We start from the raw sequence: 17,256 nt of genomic DNA, 5'->3' as shown, positions 1-17,256 counted from the left end.
AGGTTACGTGGATTTGCCATGTTAAATTACCTATAGTATCCAGGGATGTGCAGTCTAGATGGGTTAACCATGGGAAATGTGAGGTTACAGGGAGAGGTACTGGGTGGGGGTTGGGTCTGGGTGGGATGGTCTTTGGAAGGTCGGTGTGGACTTGATAGGCCAAATGGCCTCTTTCTGTACTGTAGGGATTCTATGAAATCTATGAAAAGAGTAACTACCTGATTCAAACATAATACAACTATTTAATATTTTAAGATTAAAGACATAAAGGACAGAATCTTCCTGGCCCTTGACCAATGTGGACAGAGGTAGGTAAGTACAAGAATCTAGTGAGAATGGAAAAATATGATTCTCAACATAGAGAAAAATTAACTGAGTTTCCTTTTAAGACTTAAAAAGTTAGACAAGATGAGCACTTTATTTATAAGTATTTGCACCTCATTATTGGCTAATCTCATCTCATTCATCCGCATTTTGTATTTCTTCCATGCACTGGTGAGAAAGCTGATGGCGCCAATTCTGAACTTGACTTCAGGTTGATTCCCTGGCAGATGCTTACTTCTCCAGTCCTCCATTTTAAGCTCCATTCATCAACGTTTTATTGTTTCCACCATGGGTAGGAGCCACTTCCATCCTTCAGTCTTGGATGTTGGCATCAGCAAAGCCCCAGCCTTACCACATCATTGTGGCCCACAATGCACTTCAGGAATCCACCACTGCAGTTTGATGCTCACTGACACCTTACATTGAAGTGCTCCCCTCGGGTTGCTCTGTGTGCAGGGCCACACAATTGTGTCATGGCTGTTAGCTCTGTTTCTTGGTGCTTGTTTACAATGGACACTGACAGTATCATTGCTGTTCTTTGCCTTTTAGGTCTTTGCCACTTCATTGAGAACTTACAGACTCACAGCATCTCTGCCTTGACTTGCTTTTTAGCGTAGGTAGAAAGCCAGGCAGCTTATCATGGCTGCCAACACTGAACAGTCAAGGGGGCAGACATTGCTTTCTAGCATTGTGCTACACCAAGGACACACCCAAAGCATATCGCAGCAGCTTACATGGCAAAAAACATTGTGCTTGCTACAATTGAATAACCATCTGAAAGTCTAAGAAAATAGTCCTTTATAGAGTGTACAAGGACTATAATGAATCAGGAAATGCTGCCATACTCGGTATAGGGGCATCGTCAAATCTCAGCCAGGGAGTTGGCCATGGTCAGTTGGTGTGATCAGAGTCAAGAGATCTGTGTCAATCTCAGCCAGGGACTGGGCCATAATCAGTTCTCCAGGTCAAACCCAACCAGTCCAATGATTATTGGTCCGTCAGTCTGAGGCCTGTATAAATATTTACAAATGTTATGTGAAATTGTATTTACAGTGATGTGTCATCTGTGCTATCTACATGCCTCAGAGCATTTTTGTTTTCCTGCCCTCCCATTGTCAGGCTCAACAATTTAGATGGACAACCCTGGGGATATTTCTGGTCAAAGGACCCAGCATGCTCATTGTGTCATGCCTGAATGTAAGCTCACTCTGCTTGGCTGTATTTCTCAAATGAGTAGAGTCAAGAAAGCACCAAGTGTTCCTGCTGTGTCCTGAGAGGAGATTTCTAAAGGAGGGGGGAGGGGAAGGCCTGTGTGTGGTCCCTCTTTTGTCTGGGTGTCTGTTAGCGTCACCCTGTCCTCTTGACTGGAATATCCACTTCGAGTGAGATCAGCGGTTCTCATCCCTGTTGCTGAAGCTGACCGCTAGTGGGCAATCTGATGGAGTGTAGGTCTGTCTGAACCTATGGCAGTCACGGAGCTCTCTGCTGATCTTGGCTTTTCGAGGTGCCCACCCACCTGTCCGTTGAGACATCTTGCCAGAATGAACACAGTACAATTAATGTTGCTGGACTCCTCCATTCTTTAATCCAGTTTATGGAGTATTTCTGACAAACCTGCCTGCTGCTCTCAAGACTGTGTCTGCGCATTTGCATGAAGTTATTAAAGGCTAACATAAGGGGTTCTCTCATGCCTGGGGCTGAGTAGTCCTCCCAGTCCTTCAACCTAGGGTATTTCTCCCTCAGCCAGCAAGGAAAGATGCCAGTGATAGGCTCACCACATTGGGATCATGAGTGGAATGTGGATAAGTACTTAGTGAAGAAAACCTCTGAGCTGGTGGAAAGTGCAAGAGGCAACTTTGCTGGGATAACCTCTGATAGGTGTGGGTGTTACTGATGATACAACAAGAGACACCATGAGTTGTGCAGTTGTGGTAGAAGCTTAAGCATACTACAAATACATTCATAATGCTGGTAATGGGAGAGCAGCAAAACACAGCACCATGAAGCTTACTGCATTACCTCAACATGCAGGTCTCAGCATTCACATAACAACAGTCACCGTCTTCTGTAACCATCCCGAGGATCTGATTACAAGGGATGAGGTTGTGAATGTCAACCACACTCTTCCTGGTCCTCTCTATCTGCTTCTGAATTACTTTCATCCTGCAATGAGACACAAGGGGGTATTGAGGGAGATGAAAGTGGATAACAGAGGTAGTGACAGAGTAGGAAATGCAGAGGGCAGGAGGGGTTGGGGTTGGGGTTGTGGGTGGAGGTGTGGCCGATGAGGTAAGCTGGAGATATTGAGTGAAGGTGCAATGGTGAGAGTTGTAGACTATTAGACTTGGTGGGAGGTGAGTTGGGATGAATGTGAGGCAGCAGGAAGAAGGGTTGCTCGCTGAGCTGGGAGGTTCATTTCCAGACGTTTCGTCACCCTACTTCTTCAGTGGGCCTCAGGCAAAGCAGCGTACATGATTCCTACTTTCTATTTATATGTTTGGGTTTCTTTGGGTTGGTGATGTTATTTCCTGTGGAGATGTCATTTCCTGTGGGGATGTCATTTCCTGTTCTTTTTCTCAGGGGGTGGTAGATGGAGTCTAACTCGATGTGTTTGTTGATAGAGTTCCGGTTGGAATACCATGCTTCTCGGAATTCTAGGAATGTCTGTTTGGCTTGTCCTAAGATATATGTGTTGCCCCAGTCAAAGTGGTGTCCTCCCTTATCTGTATGTAAGGATACTAGTGAGAAAGGGTCATGTCGTTTTGTGGCTATTTGGTGGCGACCAGGATACATGAACACCAACTAGCCATAAAACAACATGACCTTCTCTCACTAGTATCCTTACATACAAATAAGGAAGGACACCACTTCAACTGGGACAACACATCTATCTTTGGACAAACCAAACAGAGACATGCACGAGAATTCCTAGAAGCATGGCATTCCAACCGGAACTCTATCAACAAACACATCAAGTTAGACTCCATGTGCCACCCCTTGAGAAAAAGAACAGGAAATTACATCACCACAGGAAATAACATCTCCAACTCAAAGATACCCAAACATATAAATAGAAAGCAGGAATCATGTACACTGCTTCGCCTGAGCCCCACTGAAGATGTTATCTGGTAGGGTAATGAAAGGTCTGGAAATGTACCTCCCAGCTCAGCGAGCAACCTGCATCCAGAACCTCAACCTGAGCTACAAATCTTCTCAAAACTCGCAGCAGGAAGAAGTTGGTGACACTTACTCTTACAGAATATGGAAGGCCATTAATCTTCTTGCAGTTCTGCTGTGCATTTCTCTTGATGTGCAAAAGGGCTGTCTGGGTCCAGGCAGGCTGGCTGGCTTTTGTTTTGTCAGTGAAACAGAGTGAAGGAGAGCTCACCTGTCCAGCACCCTATCCACCAGCAGCTCAGGTCCCTTTCTCCCAACTATGGCCAGTGCCCTTTCTGAGGCATCTTGAGGAGATCTGAGCATGGAGACCAGTTCCTGGCTTGTTGAAGTGGTGTGAGGCCATGGTTTAAATGTGACACGGGCAGTGTGAATAGCTCAAGGTCCCGGCAGCAACGAGCACTTGCACCTCTGCTGCTGCACAATCAGCTGAGAAAGCACAGTGAAGCCTGAACACACAATGAATGAAGTGAGCAGCAGAAGGTTGTGTGAGAAAAGCTGCCATGAACCAGGATGGTTCTGTGAAACATCCTGAAAATAATCCAGCCAAAAATATGGGAAAATTCTGGCCATATGTTTTGAAGCCCATGTGTAACGGTTAGTCCTTTGACAGTGAATACTGAAGAAGAGCATAAATTGTTACATGGATTTTGACCGTTTTTGTTGGGGAGAGTAGAGATTCAACATTGCTTTTAGCTGTTGCCGTTAATGTATTAGTTCACCTAAATTAACAGAATGACAACCAATTTAATACTTATTCATGATGCATCTTTTGAAGTTACATATCTACAATAAACTGCATTTCCAATTCTGAAGAAGAGTCAATGGACTCAAAACATTAACGCTGCTTTCTCTACAGACCTGCTGAGTTTCTCCAAAAATTTCTGTCTTTGTTTCAGATCTCAAGCATTCACAGTTCTTTGTTCTACTTTATTATTTTTCCAGACGTGTGTTGGATCTATCCAATTGCAGAAACATCTAGAATCAAACATTTTTGATAAAGAATACCTATGTAGAAATGAAGAGGCATCTGATGTCCAATAGAATGAGATGAACACATTACATAACAAACTGTAAAAGATCCACTTTGCTGAGATTTGAGGGACAAGTTCAATGAAAGTCACCCACAAAGATTTTGTGATCTCGGTGGAGATTTTGCCACTTCCGACATTAAACTTCATTCCGTCATCAGCCAATGGCAGCTCAGACATCCAGCAGACATGTGGAATCAGATTTTTACCAATCTGTTTGTATTAGAACAGATCAGAGTGGTTCAGTGACTATGGCTATACAGCAGGTTAAGACAATGACTTAATCTGTTGAATTGATGTCAGTGAATTCTAATATTAAACAAACTGAGACACATGGAGGGCTCTTATGCACAGATGAATTGTCACTACCTCTGGGCTCAGGTGGTCTAGGTTCAAGTCCCATTTGCCATGGAGCTCTGACATAGCATGTCACAACCTATTGATTAAAATAACTGCACAACTTGAGCTTCTTGATACCCGGTGTGTAGCAGTCTATTTTTCCAATACTGTAACTGTGTCAGTTTGTGCCATTCAGCAGGTTATGGGTTTTACATTCCAGGACTCAAGCCTGCAAACTAGACAAACAGTTCAACACAGGGAAGAGCTACATAGTCAGTGTTGCTAGCCTTTTTAATGAAATATTACTCTTCAAAGAGTATTACAGTAGTGTAAGTGTAACTGTTTGACAACGAGACAAGTATCATTGCGTTTTTGATTTGTAGAACTTGATTGTGGTAGTCAGTTATAAATACATGTTATATTACTTGAAAGTGATTTCTGAAAGTAAGATCTGTGGAGTTTGCAGCTACCTTAAGTGTGATTTCAAGTACTGTGCCTTGTTACTAAATCTTGTTTTTTTTTTGTGTGTTCCCCACACAGTATCAGGTGAGGCAATCTGTGACCAGTGCAAGCCTGGCTATTTTGGCTCCAACTGTGAGGAGTGTGCTGACGGGTACTACAATTCAGACAGCATCTGTGTGAAGTGTGAATGCAACAACAACATAGATTTACAGAGCAAACAACCAATCTGTGACTCTGAGTCCGGGCGGTGCCTCAGCTGCACATTAAATACAACAGGCTTTAACTGCGAGAAATGTGCGGAAGGATACACAGGAGATCCTGTGGCAGGAAGCTGCCAAATAGGTGAGCACCCAGTTTAATAACTGAATAATACTTGAGAGTAAGAGTATATCAATAGATGCTCTTAGAGGTTCAGGTGCAGTCCACATGAGTTCCTTGACCCCATTGTCTGTCAATGTTGTGTGTATAGCAAAACAGCTGGGTAGATATTTGCTTATTTTCAGTCCATTTGGGAGATGGGGATTAAGAATTCTTACAATAGCACAGCTCCACTGATGCTACAATGTTGGGGTTGCCATGTTAATCATGGTACCAGGCATTGTTATTCATTGTGCTGTGTCACCATAGGCAATTCACATGTTTAATAATTATGTCTGAACTCACATTGTCTCCAATAAATCCTAGCCTTTTTTTCAGTGATTGTTTGACAGGACACCTCACACTTGCTGATTCGTAATGAGATCCTTGGAGTCTGTGTGGAAGCTTAATTTGTAAAGATTTCTATGCATCGGTCAATAAGTAAACAAATCCTCCGCAAGGAGCTAATGAGCATCACTTTAAATACATTTTCTGCCATTCATATGCAGAGTCAGACTGCTATGTTGCCTCCTCGAATTATTAAAAATACTTGACATCAGCAAGCCATTCTACAAAAATATCTGAAAGACTATTATTCTCAGAGCCACTATGGCTGCATATTGATTCAGACCATATTTTAAAAATCTTAAAATGTTTTAGGAGTTGCATTTTATTTTGCATTATACAGTAGTTTTGGTTAGACCAGCAGTACTAGAGACAACAAGGAGACTGCTGAGCCATACTGACAACCCTGCTGGAGTAGAGTGGTGCTGGAAAAGCACAGCAGTTCAGGCAGCATTCGAGGAGCAGGAAAATCGACATTTCGGGCAAAAGCCCTTCATCAGGAAGACAAACCTGCCGTATGACTGCAACTAGATCTAGGTAAAAGACCTCCTCTCATTTATCTCTCCACTCTTCAGGCACTCTGCTTGTATTCCTGATGAAGGGCTTTTGCCCGAAACGTTGAATTTCCTGCTCCTTGGATGCTGCCTGAACTGCTGTGCTTTTCCAGCACCACTCTATTCCAGAATCCTGCAACTAGATCTAGTCAGATTAAGGGCATTTAACAATCAAATGCCACATTTTAGCTTAATATCTTTCAACTTACTCCAGATGTTCTGTTAACCCAATCCTTCCCTCTCTCCATGCTAAAATAAAACTGAGATTACACTGAAAAACTTAAAAAGAAATGATGCAGCATAGAATCACCATGTCAGTGTGGGCCCTTTGGAAAAGGTATTCATTAGTCCCACTCACTTTCCTTTTCCCCGTAGCACTACAAAATATTCCCTTCAAGTATTTATTCAATTCCCTTTTTCAATGTTATTATTAAATTAGCTTTCGGATAGTGCATTCCAACAAAAACCTACTTTTGTTTAAAAAAAATCTTTCCCTTATGTTCCATCTGGGTCTTTTGCCACAAACCTCAGGATTAATGCACACTGTTCAATGGATGAAAAAATAACTGTTTTATCTACAAAGTACCAATGAAGCAACAGATCTGTAGACTAGTTGGATAGTTAGGTTATCCATTAATAGGAGAGAGCAGGTCAAATCAATGCATTTGTTTTGTAATACTACAGTCCAGTGGAAAAAATATTGTCACCTGGTTTGGTATGACCAATACTTATGGAAACTCTGGACAAGGAAAGAAATAATTCAGTTCACTTCATCAAACTTGATCATTTTCCCCCACCCAAAATTCATCTCTGCATTCTTTGCTCAGGAGGACAATACAGGAGGAAAAGGCTGCAAGGATTACAATGCCTGCTCCATTGTTATGTCTCCAGCATCAGCTCACTTCTCAGTTTTCACAAGCATAGTTCAATTTTTTGATAATTTTTCAGCAAGGAGGCAGATGGTATACAGACTGGAGGGTGGGAATTTAAAAGAGATAGTTGAAGGCTCATTGCTGAATGGAGTCAAAATTGACAAAAACGTGTGTAACTTATTTCCGTTTTAACATCCAGTTATCTTTCAATAGCTGTTAGATTTTAGGTTAAGCAGGACAGTAGTTTCATATAGTTCTAAAAGATATTAGATGTTTTCTTGCAAGTTATTAATTTCAATGTTCCATTGTGATACCCTATAGCTTAAACAAACAGGAATGAGTTATACAGTTCATTACAATCAAACCAAAATTCAATATCAGATCTATTATCCACTTGACAGAGCTATATATAAGAAATGGCAAGCTGAAGCTAAGTTTCCACTTTGTTAAATAAATATTTGGGTTGATAATTACTGCAAAAGGATTTTCATGGTCTGCAATGATCATTACCTTTGAATCTATTTTACATCATTGAACCTTTTGTAACAATGTGTAACCTTTCAGAACAATGTCTGATTTTATTGCAGTTGAAAAGGTGCTGAAATGGCACCACCTGCTGGACATTCACCATTTTAATAAATAAGTGAGTGAAATAAACTGCTGAACTCAGCTTACATGGCATAGATGTACCTAAATAAAGACTCTTGTGGCACAGTGGTAGTGCCCCTACACCAAGCCAGGATATCTGGGATTTAGTCCCACCTGTACTAGAGGTGTGAACTAACATCTCTGAACAGGTTGAATAGGAAAATATCTAGAACGAGATCTACACGTTTTGGGTATGCTCAAGCAAGGGCTCTTGTGGAATAGTAGTGTCCCTAGAAGGCCTGTTTTCAAGTCTCACTTGCTCCAGAAGTGTATTTTAACATGCATGAACAGGCTGATTAAAAAGTATCTTTATCCAACTATGCTAACTGGTTTCAGGTATTTTGTATTTTAATGTGCACATAATCCGAGCTATAGAATGAAGTGACAAGCATTTGACATTTTAAGAACAATGCAATCAATTCTTTATGAAGTGTTGTGCTTTGAAATGCACATTAATTATTCAAAACAAATAGCTAACTGACTCAATCCATTGTACAACCTGCCAATTCATGATTTTATAAACACTGTAGACTCAAACATTGGCAAGGATTGTTACAGAAACATGGACAATTTTGTTACAATGGAATAATGTTAACAAGCAGCTCAAGACATTTTACTATTCCTAGTTGCTAGTCAACTAATGTATGCTGCTCCTCTTTGTTAGTTTCAAGTGGCTTTAATGAGCATAAGTATAGATATACTTTAATTTCTCTTGGAAAAAATTGGTTTCTGTTCAAGGCATTAAACTCAATTAGTTATATACATGTTAAAAATAAATGAGAGAGAATCTTATTCAGCTCCCTGTGTGGACTTTGGTTTGAAGGGGTGGAAGAGAGGGTTAATGCTACTCTGTACTTATAGCATGAAATTCCATAATTCGTTTTGGTATGATACATTAGGAAGAGGTGGGGACAAGCAAAGGAGTTTATTTATTCGTGTAGAAAGTATTTCCTGTTATGAATGGAATTGAGTCCTATTGCTGGCACTACCTTTCTTTGGAAATCTCTTTTGCAAATATAGATCCTAGTCATTGGTGTGTAATAGGAGAGTTTACCTCCACAGTTGCGTTACAGCATCTGAAGATGACAACATGGTTGCATTCCAGTCCTCAGAAATTAAACAGCAGCTGGTCACTGAAGCATCAAAACAGAATTTGGCTTTGATTAGAACTACAAAACCGTTACAAAGAAATGGGAGTTGCTTTTCTGCAGAGGATATACTCAGTCCTATGATACAATAAATATGTGTAGTGTACGGGATATAAAATTGATACATTCTTCTGCCTTGCGTTAACCCTTTTCCTTCCATCTCCAGAAATAACCACGATGCCGACAACAGCCTCCACCCCAACAATCACGACTGCAAGTACCAGCACAACAATCTCCCCGTCAACTTCAGTCACAAACAATACATTCAGTGCAAAGATTCAGACGTTCCTGTCACCTTTATTGAGCACACCTCAGAGCACAGTGAGCACGGCTGAACCAGTGACACCTGAAATATCATGGACTCAGTTTAACATCGCGGTACTGGTGGTTATTATTGCTGTGGTCGTCCTGCTGATGGGTTTTGTGGCTGGTGTCTACATTTACCGAGAGTACCGAAACCGGAAGCTAAATGCTCCTTTCTGGACCATAGAACTGAAGGAGGACAACATAAGCTTCAGCAGTTACCATGACAGCATCCCCAATGCTGATGTTTCAGGATTGCTTGAGGATGATGTAACTGAAGTGGTCCCAAACGGACAGCTGTCTCTTTCAACGCCAATGAACTCATACAAGATATAAAATCTAAATTAACTGAAAACATAGGATCGGAGAAAGGACAATTAAATGGGCTGAGCAGCCAAATTGCTCTATAAAACAATCAAATTACAAATGCAACTAGTTATGGTGTAAAGCTGTCTGCTTCCTTGAACTGAACTGGTATTTGAGACAAGTCAAGAGCCTATGAAACAGATAGAAATTACATCTTGTTTATTCCATTCACCAGTGTAAAACACCCCAAAGAAGTTTCTATTTTTGTACAAATCTAACATGCAATGAAGTTTAGGATTAAGTTCTCTTTCGATATGGAGAAGGTGGATGATTATTTAATAGACTTGTCCTACACAAAAGGAACATAGCAGTATTGTGCATCACAGTGTGACAGAAAGACTTCTGCTGCTGAGAGATTGGGGTATTAGTTTTATACAAGATGACTGAATTATTCATCAAGGACTAGATGAAAAACTCTTGGACTCTAGCTTTTAAGCTGCAGACATTTACAAATGGTTGCCAAGGGACAAAGGCAATAATCAAGTGAGGGCCAACATGTTTCCAATGGAGATTGCATTGGTACAGCTGTCAATGTCACATGTGTAGTCTGGTCACTTATCTCTCAAGGTAGCGCTGTCTGTCAGCATTATGTTCTCGTGACCATTCCTGAACTTACTGCAAAAAGCTGAATGAACAGTGACTTCGTAACGTCTGGTCACATCTGCCATATGCAAGCTCATATCTAATGGTATCAAAATGGCTGCTTATTGTAAATTCTTATGGTACAGTCATGAACCAACTGATAAACTACAGCCTTAAAGGGCCCTCTACTTGAGAATTATAAGCACATATAGGACCAGAGAATGGTTTAGTGCAATTGCAAATTTCTGCAAAGTACATTAAGAACACAAGCTAATCTCACTAATGATTTCTTTAATTTGATATAAGAAGAGGACCATTAACAACCTGCAGCACTCTATCCAATTCCATGTAACTAGATTTGCTAACAGTCTTAATTCAAAAAGTAAAGTTCTGGTTGGGGTGCAGAGAAAGTCATGAGCCAGTGAATCTGGATCAGTTTGCCAGTCTAGCACCAAAAAAACTGCAGCAAGAAGAAATGATAGACTCTCTTACCTGAAGTTATACTAATTTGAGTTTGTGGTTCTTCAGAATGAATGGTGAAAAGCAATAACAAGCTGAGGGACCACTTGTTAACTGAGAGGCTGCCATTTTATAGGAATTTGATTTTCTTCCTGTATAGATTCAGCATTATCCACTTTGTCACTACAGCAGACCCAGAAAATGCCTCAGTCAATGGAGCTTTCCCATTCCAACGTCATGCATTTTAACTGCATGTAGTTACTGCATCTCATTCATGGATCCTTTGGAAATGGGAGGCCTGAGATTTGACAACACAAACTCTGACCTAGACTTAAGTGTCATTATTAGTCAGAGGTTCAGTATCAATGAAGGACAAGAGGTTAAAATTGAAGTACTCTTTGATCTTTTCCTGTGATGTAGATGTTTTAAGCTAATACTTTCCGTGGTTTTCTTTGATATCAGTCAAGTCATTTCTTTGTTTAATTTTAAAAATGAATTTACCTCAACACAACCTTTTGTCTGGTACTTAAACTCATATAGTTCTTCAATTAAACACACTTACATATTTGATGGCTCCATCAGCGAAACCATTTACTTCTATCACACAGGACATCTCCTGCCTTTACTCTTATTATATTGTCAAAGTCCTTTCGTGCTTGTCACATTAAGGCTAAAATTCTGCTTGGAAACTTCAGGACAAGAAATTCTAGAAAAGCTGTACATACATCACCTCCTGCCTTCACTTGCTCCGATTACATTGACTCAATCTTGTCCAGATATCCAGATTCTTCTGTGGCCTTGCTGTATGTTGTTTCTACTGTCATTTTCACTGCCATAGAATGATACAGCAAAGTAGCTTAGCATTTAGCTCACTGTACTTGTGAAGAGAGCTACCATTTGTCTCTCTTCTCAATCCTAGCCCAGCCTAATTACCCTTCTGCCATTATTTCTTCTTATTCTATTCAAGCCCGTCCTGATTTGGAATTCTTACCAAATCTCCTCTTGAACTTTTTTGTTCAGTGGAAAACAACCCATTTCTCTAGTTTCTCCAGTTAAGTGAGGTCTTTCATCCTGATATCATTGTAGTGAATCACCTCTAGATTATAACCTTTGACATATCTCCCAAAATGTGCTGCCCTGTAATTATTAGTTATAAGGCAATTAAGAATTTCATGAACAAATTTGTACAGCTTTTTATCAGCAAGCATACACCCTCTGCTGTTTTAACTTTGGCTCAAGTTGAATCCTACACCTTCTCTTTAATCCATAGTTATGAATGGCAAGCTAGGCCTTCACAGTCTTGCAGTGATTTCCAAGCAATGGAAATGGAAAATGAAGATGCTTTCAGATTTCATGTAAATACCTATGCAGTTGCCCAACAAGTTTTCACGTGCAACATTTGTTAACCAATCAAGTTTGTTCACTAAACACAAAAAAGTCCAACTTAGGAACAGATACATATATTGTAAAAGATATTCTGGAGTAACAGTATTGGACAGATATTATTCAGATCCTCAACACACGGGAATGTAGGCAAAATATATTCTCTTCAGTGTTCATAAATATGAAGCTGCATGTAACAGTTGCTCAAGGGTTAGAATACATTCAATATGCCTTAGTTTCAATGTTTTGTGGACTGTTATGTTTATAATAGTTCAGTCTTCAGCCCTGAAGGTGTACAGTTATGTGATAAACAGGTTCATTATCCATTTGTGTTGAAGCCATTTGATTAGTTTCTTTAAAGAAATCTTAAATGGTTCCAGATAGAGGGAAGTACAACCAGTTAGAGCAGGTTAAGCACTTGCTTTCATTGTACAGTAGATCATGCAAACTGATTGCTACAAGGCACGTTTATAAAATAAGGCAACAAAATTTGTAAATACTTGTATTTAGAAAGAATGTGGGTTTAAAGATGTTTATTGACTGAGGACAGACTTCTTTCTTTGAATGTTAGGTGTTTGTATTTAAATGTATAAAAAATATAAAACCTTTAAAATGATGCTGGCTTCTCAACACTAATTTAACATGTTGCTAAGTTTCACCGAACGTTAGTGGTAACATACGTTTCCGAAGGTTGATACCGGAGGAGATGCTGCCTCCAATTCTGCAATAGCAACCAGTAAGAAGCAGTGGGAGTAATACAGCTACTAACTTGCAAACCAGTTAATTCCAGATCCACTTCTACAATACATCATTTTGTGAATCAAGTGGTAATTTTTTAAAAATCTGTGTAATAATTGCTGATTTTCATTTTGTCATGGGAATCAAAGGGCTACACTGCTATCTGATCAATTGCTTTGGAAGACTGTTAAGACATTGATGTACAGAACAATGCATAATAATACAATATTTCATTGATATCTTCATTTATGACTGCTATTTAAATGAAAATGATTACACCTGGACAGTTATACTGAAGTAAAAACATTCCGGAGAAACTCAGCAGGTCTGGTAGCTTTAGTGGACAGAGAAAAACAGAGTCAATTTTTCAAATCAATTATTCTTCCTAAGAACTGTTCAACAGATGAGTCACTTTCAACCTGAAATGTGTATAACTATCCAGGCATAACCATTTCCTTTAGATATGTATGGCTTGTTCTGTTTATTAATGTCATTTTATGTTTCAGAAATGGAAGTTAATCAATGAGAGTTTAAATAGAGAGGTTCCATAAAAATCATTATGTGGAGAATAGCTGAGTATCTCCAGAATTTTGGTCTAATGGGAGGGTGCAGGTTTGCTCGCTGAGCTGTAGGTTTGATATCCAGACATTTCATTACCAGGCTAGGTAACATCATCAGTGGCGACCTCCAAGTGAAGAGGAGGCTTCACTTGGAGGTCGCCACTGATGATGTTACCTAGCCAGGTAATGAAACGTCTGGATATCAAACCTACAGCTCAGCGAGCAAACCTACATCCTAAACCTCAACCTGAGTTACAAACCTTCACAAAACTTGCATTTTGGTTTTATTTCAGATTTTCTGAAGCCTGTGTTGTCAGATACAGAGGCCGAAGGGCCTTTCTGTGCTGTATTGTTCTATTGTTCTATGTTCTAATATTTCTAGCCTCAGAACTATGAGTGCATCTCCTGACCATGTTAGTCAAGCTGTCTTTGGTAATTATCAAAAAACTGAACTTATATTAAAACATGTGTTTGATATTGGCACAAATAAATTGACTTATTTACTCCACATATATCTGCAATAACTGTTCTTACAGAGCAACCTTGCAATATGATGCACAGTCATAGGTGGAGTAAACAAAAAAATGAAAAGACGGCAATAGATACACAATGCTTCCTGCCCGTGTCCCAACCACCTACCCCACTGCCCCATAACTCAAATCATTAATAAAAAATCCTGTGGATGGACACAGAATCACAGGAATTTAATTCCCAGCGCTTATATTGTTTTGTATTTCCTTATTCTTTCTTGTAATTACCAACGTAGTGAAAGATGGCCAGTAAATAAAAAAGGTTTAAACAAAGTTGTGGTTTTTCTGGGGTTTTTTTGTTCATCATTTTCAGGATTCTCTCAATGTGACAAAAATGGCAGAGTAAAGAAGCAGTACCTTTATTGAAAACGAAAACTGAACTATTGGAAGCCATGTCATATGAATCCCTCACAGTCAAGATAGAATTTACCCATTTTTAGTAATGTCTTACTTCTTACTGTTAGTCACTATTGAATCGTTGTCACTATAGAAGTTTAATAAATGCATTGTGTACAATGGTATGGGCTGGAGAAAATCAAAGCCAAGCTATTTCTGTGAAATGTAAAATATCAGCTGTCATGTCCCTTCTTTTTCAGTGGAACCTAAATCAGTGAAGGCAGGGCCAGGGAGAGAAACCACGGGCTGGTGCTTCATAGATTCATGCAGCACAGAAAGGGCTTCAGCTATCGAGTCTTCTCCAGCAGTATGCTAAGAGTGCACTAAGCCCAATTTCCTGTACTGGTCCCTTGAGTATTCTGATAATTGAAGAACTCATCTGAATTTTTTTTAAAGGTTGTAAGGTTTCCAGCCTCCACCATCTTCCTAAGGATTATTCCAGATTCCCACTACCTTCTGAGTGAAAAAACTTTCTCAAATCCCCTCTGAATTTCCTGCCCCTTAACCTAAAACTATGCCCTCTCGCGATTAACCCCTCAACCAAGGGGAACAGCTGTTCTCTATTCACCCTATCCGTGCCTCGAATAATCTTATGCACACCCAGTCATGTTCCCCTGAGTCTTCTCTGCTATAAGGAAAACAATCCAAGCCTATCCAACTTTTCCTTCTAGCTCCATTTCTCTACCCTGGGCAACATCCTGGTGAACTGCCTCTGTACCATCACTAGTTCTATCATATCCTTCCTGTAATGAGGTGACCAGAAGCACACACATTACTCCAATTGTGGCCTGACCAACGCTCTGTACAACTCCAAATTCATCTGTTTCTCCACCCTTTATTCTCTACTCATCATCTCCCTCAATCACAATGTTATCTTTTCCCTCTTCAAGGAAGATCCAGAGAATACATCCCTCACACTTTCCCTCTCTCCCTCCCTTTCCCACTTTCCCTCCCTCTCTCCTTCACACTTTCCCTCTCTCCCTCCCCATGTCCCTCTTTTCTCTGTTCAAGATTCACTAACTAAATTAGAAAGTTCCTAGTGAAATGATGATGCTGGCTGTTGACAGCTCGTTACAAATATCATCAGGTAGTGGTGTGAAGTTATTCTCCTGTCTTCAACCTTCCTTCTTGTGCATTGAACTACTAAGACCTGGGCCTGATTGAACATTGCTAGTCATTGCCCCTATGGGTGAAGGAAATCATCCTGAACTCTATTTGGCTTATGAGTAAATGAAGAGCATGAACAGTTTGTGGCCAATCTTGACTTGATTAGTGTCTGCCCAATTACTGACTTTAACAGTAGTAGCCACCCCTAGTAATAAAAAACTTCTTACTGTTGTCTGAATAATTATTTCACATCAATTATTTATAGCATCACCCCTTTTGAAGTAGCTTGTTTGTCTTACTTATCAACTCCATTGATATCTGCCAGGATAAGCACACATCAGTGAGGCCATTTATATATCGGCCTAGAGAATATACTGTCACCTCTTAGTGATTAGTTGTTATCCCAATTGATACTTCTCAGCAAATCAAAACACCGACAAATCTCACTGCAGAAAGTCACTTGTCAAAAGCATTTCCACATTTGTAAACTTGGGCTGTCATAAACGTATATCTATTAAACAGCAATAAAACCACAAACCTTAATTTTGACCTGCACCATATGTTTTTCATTTCTGCAGAAACTGTTTTATAAACTGTTTTATATTCTAACAAATAATTTTAATTCCTCACCTCTTTTATCAAGTCAAAATGATTAATTGTTGAAAATAACTTAATCTTACAAACCTATAACTGTTCACAATAAAAAGATATCTGCAACATATAAAATGTCAAGATTAGCCTGAACCGTATTGTTACTCTCATAAATTTAAAAGTGTACTTATCATTTACATAGTAGAATCATGTGACTAATCAATCTGCTAGCCTATGCCAAATCAGTGAGCTAAAGAATTAACATCAAATCCATTCACTCACCCATCCTTAGAATGAATGATAAATTATCACAGAATAAATAAAATGCTCATCTGCCTCAAAATTTGGCCAAATTATTTTGTGCTTGTGTCTGCTAACTACAAACTGTCTTCTCAGTGGCAACAGTTTCTCCCTATCTACTCAAATCCAGAACATCTATCAAGTTAAGCTAAATCAATCAAAGCCACTCAAAATTTGAACACCTCAATTTCCTCTCAGCAATCTGTTTGAAGGAAAATGATTACAGCTTTGCACATCTTTGAAAACTGGGTTACTTTCCTCTATGAGGAGAAAGTGCGGACTGCAGATGCTGGAGATCAGAGCTGAAAATGTGTTGCTGGAAAAGCGCAGCAGGTCAGGCAGCATCCAAGGAACAGGAGAATCGACGTTTCGGGCATAAGCCCTTCTTCAGGAATGAGGAAAGATAAAAGGTAGGGAGGAGGGACTTGGGGGAGGGGCGTTGGAAATGCGATAGGTGGAAGGAGGTCAAGGTGAGGGTGATAGGCCAGAGTGGGATGGGGGCGGAGAGGTCAGGAAGAAGATTGCAGGTTAGGAAGGCGGTGCTGAGTTCGAGGGATTTGACTGAGACAAGGTGGGGGGAGGGGAAATGAGGAAACTGGAGAAATCTGAGTTCACCCCTTGTGGTTGGAGGGTTCCTAGGCAGAAGATGAGGCGCTCTTCCTCCAACCGTCGCGTTGCTATGGTCTG

At 40.0% G+C, this 17,256-nt stretch overlaps 1 protein-coding gene across 1 annotated transcript in view; it reads left to right on the top strand.

Moving 5' to 3' along the window:
• LOC122564795 (multiple epidermal growth factor-like domains protein 9) overlaps positions 1-12,065 on the top strand; it is a 320,435-nt gene extending 308,370 nt beyond the window's left edge. The window contains exons 5-6 of the mRNA XM_043720030.1: positions 5,409-5,672; positions 9,421-12,065. Of these exons, the coding sequence (XP_043575965.1) occupies positions 5,409-5,672; positions 9,421-9,893 (737 nt within the window). The 3' untranslated portion in view covers positions 9,894-12,065. The remainder of the gene's footprint in view (positions 1-5,408; positions 5,673-9,420) is intronic.
• Positions 12,066-17,256: the final 5,191 nt, after the last annotated feature.

The sequence above is a fragment of the Chiloscyllium plagiosum genome, chromosome 30, assembly GCF_004010195.1.
Source record: "Chiloscyllium plagiosum isolate BGI_BamShark_2017 chromosome 30, ASM401019v2, whole genome shotgun sequence".
Lineage (NCBI taxonomy): Eukaryota > Metazoa > Chordata > Chondrichthyes > Orectolobiformes > Hemiscylliidae > Chiloscyllium > Chiloscyllium plagiosum.
This window is presented reverse-complemented; position numbering and strand designations above follow the sequence as displayed.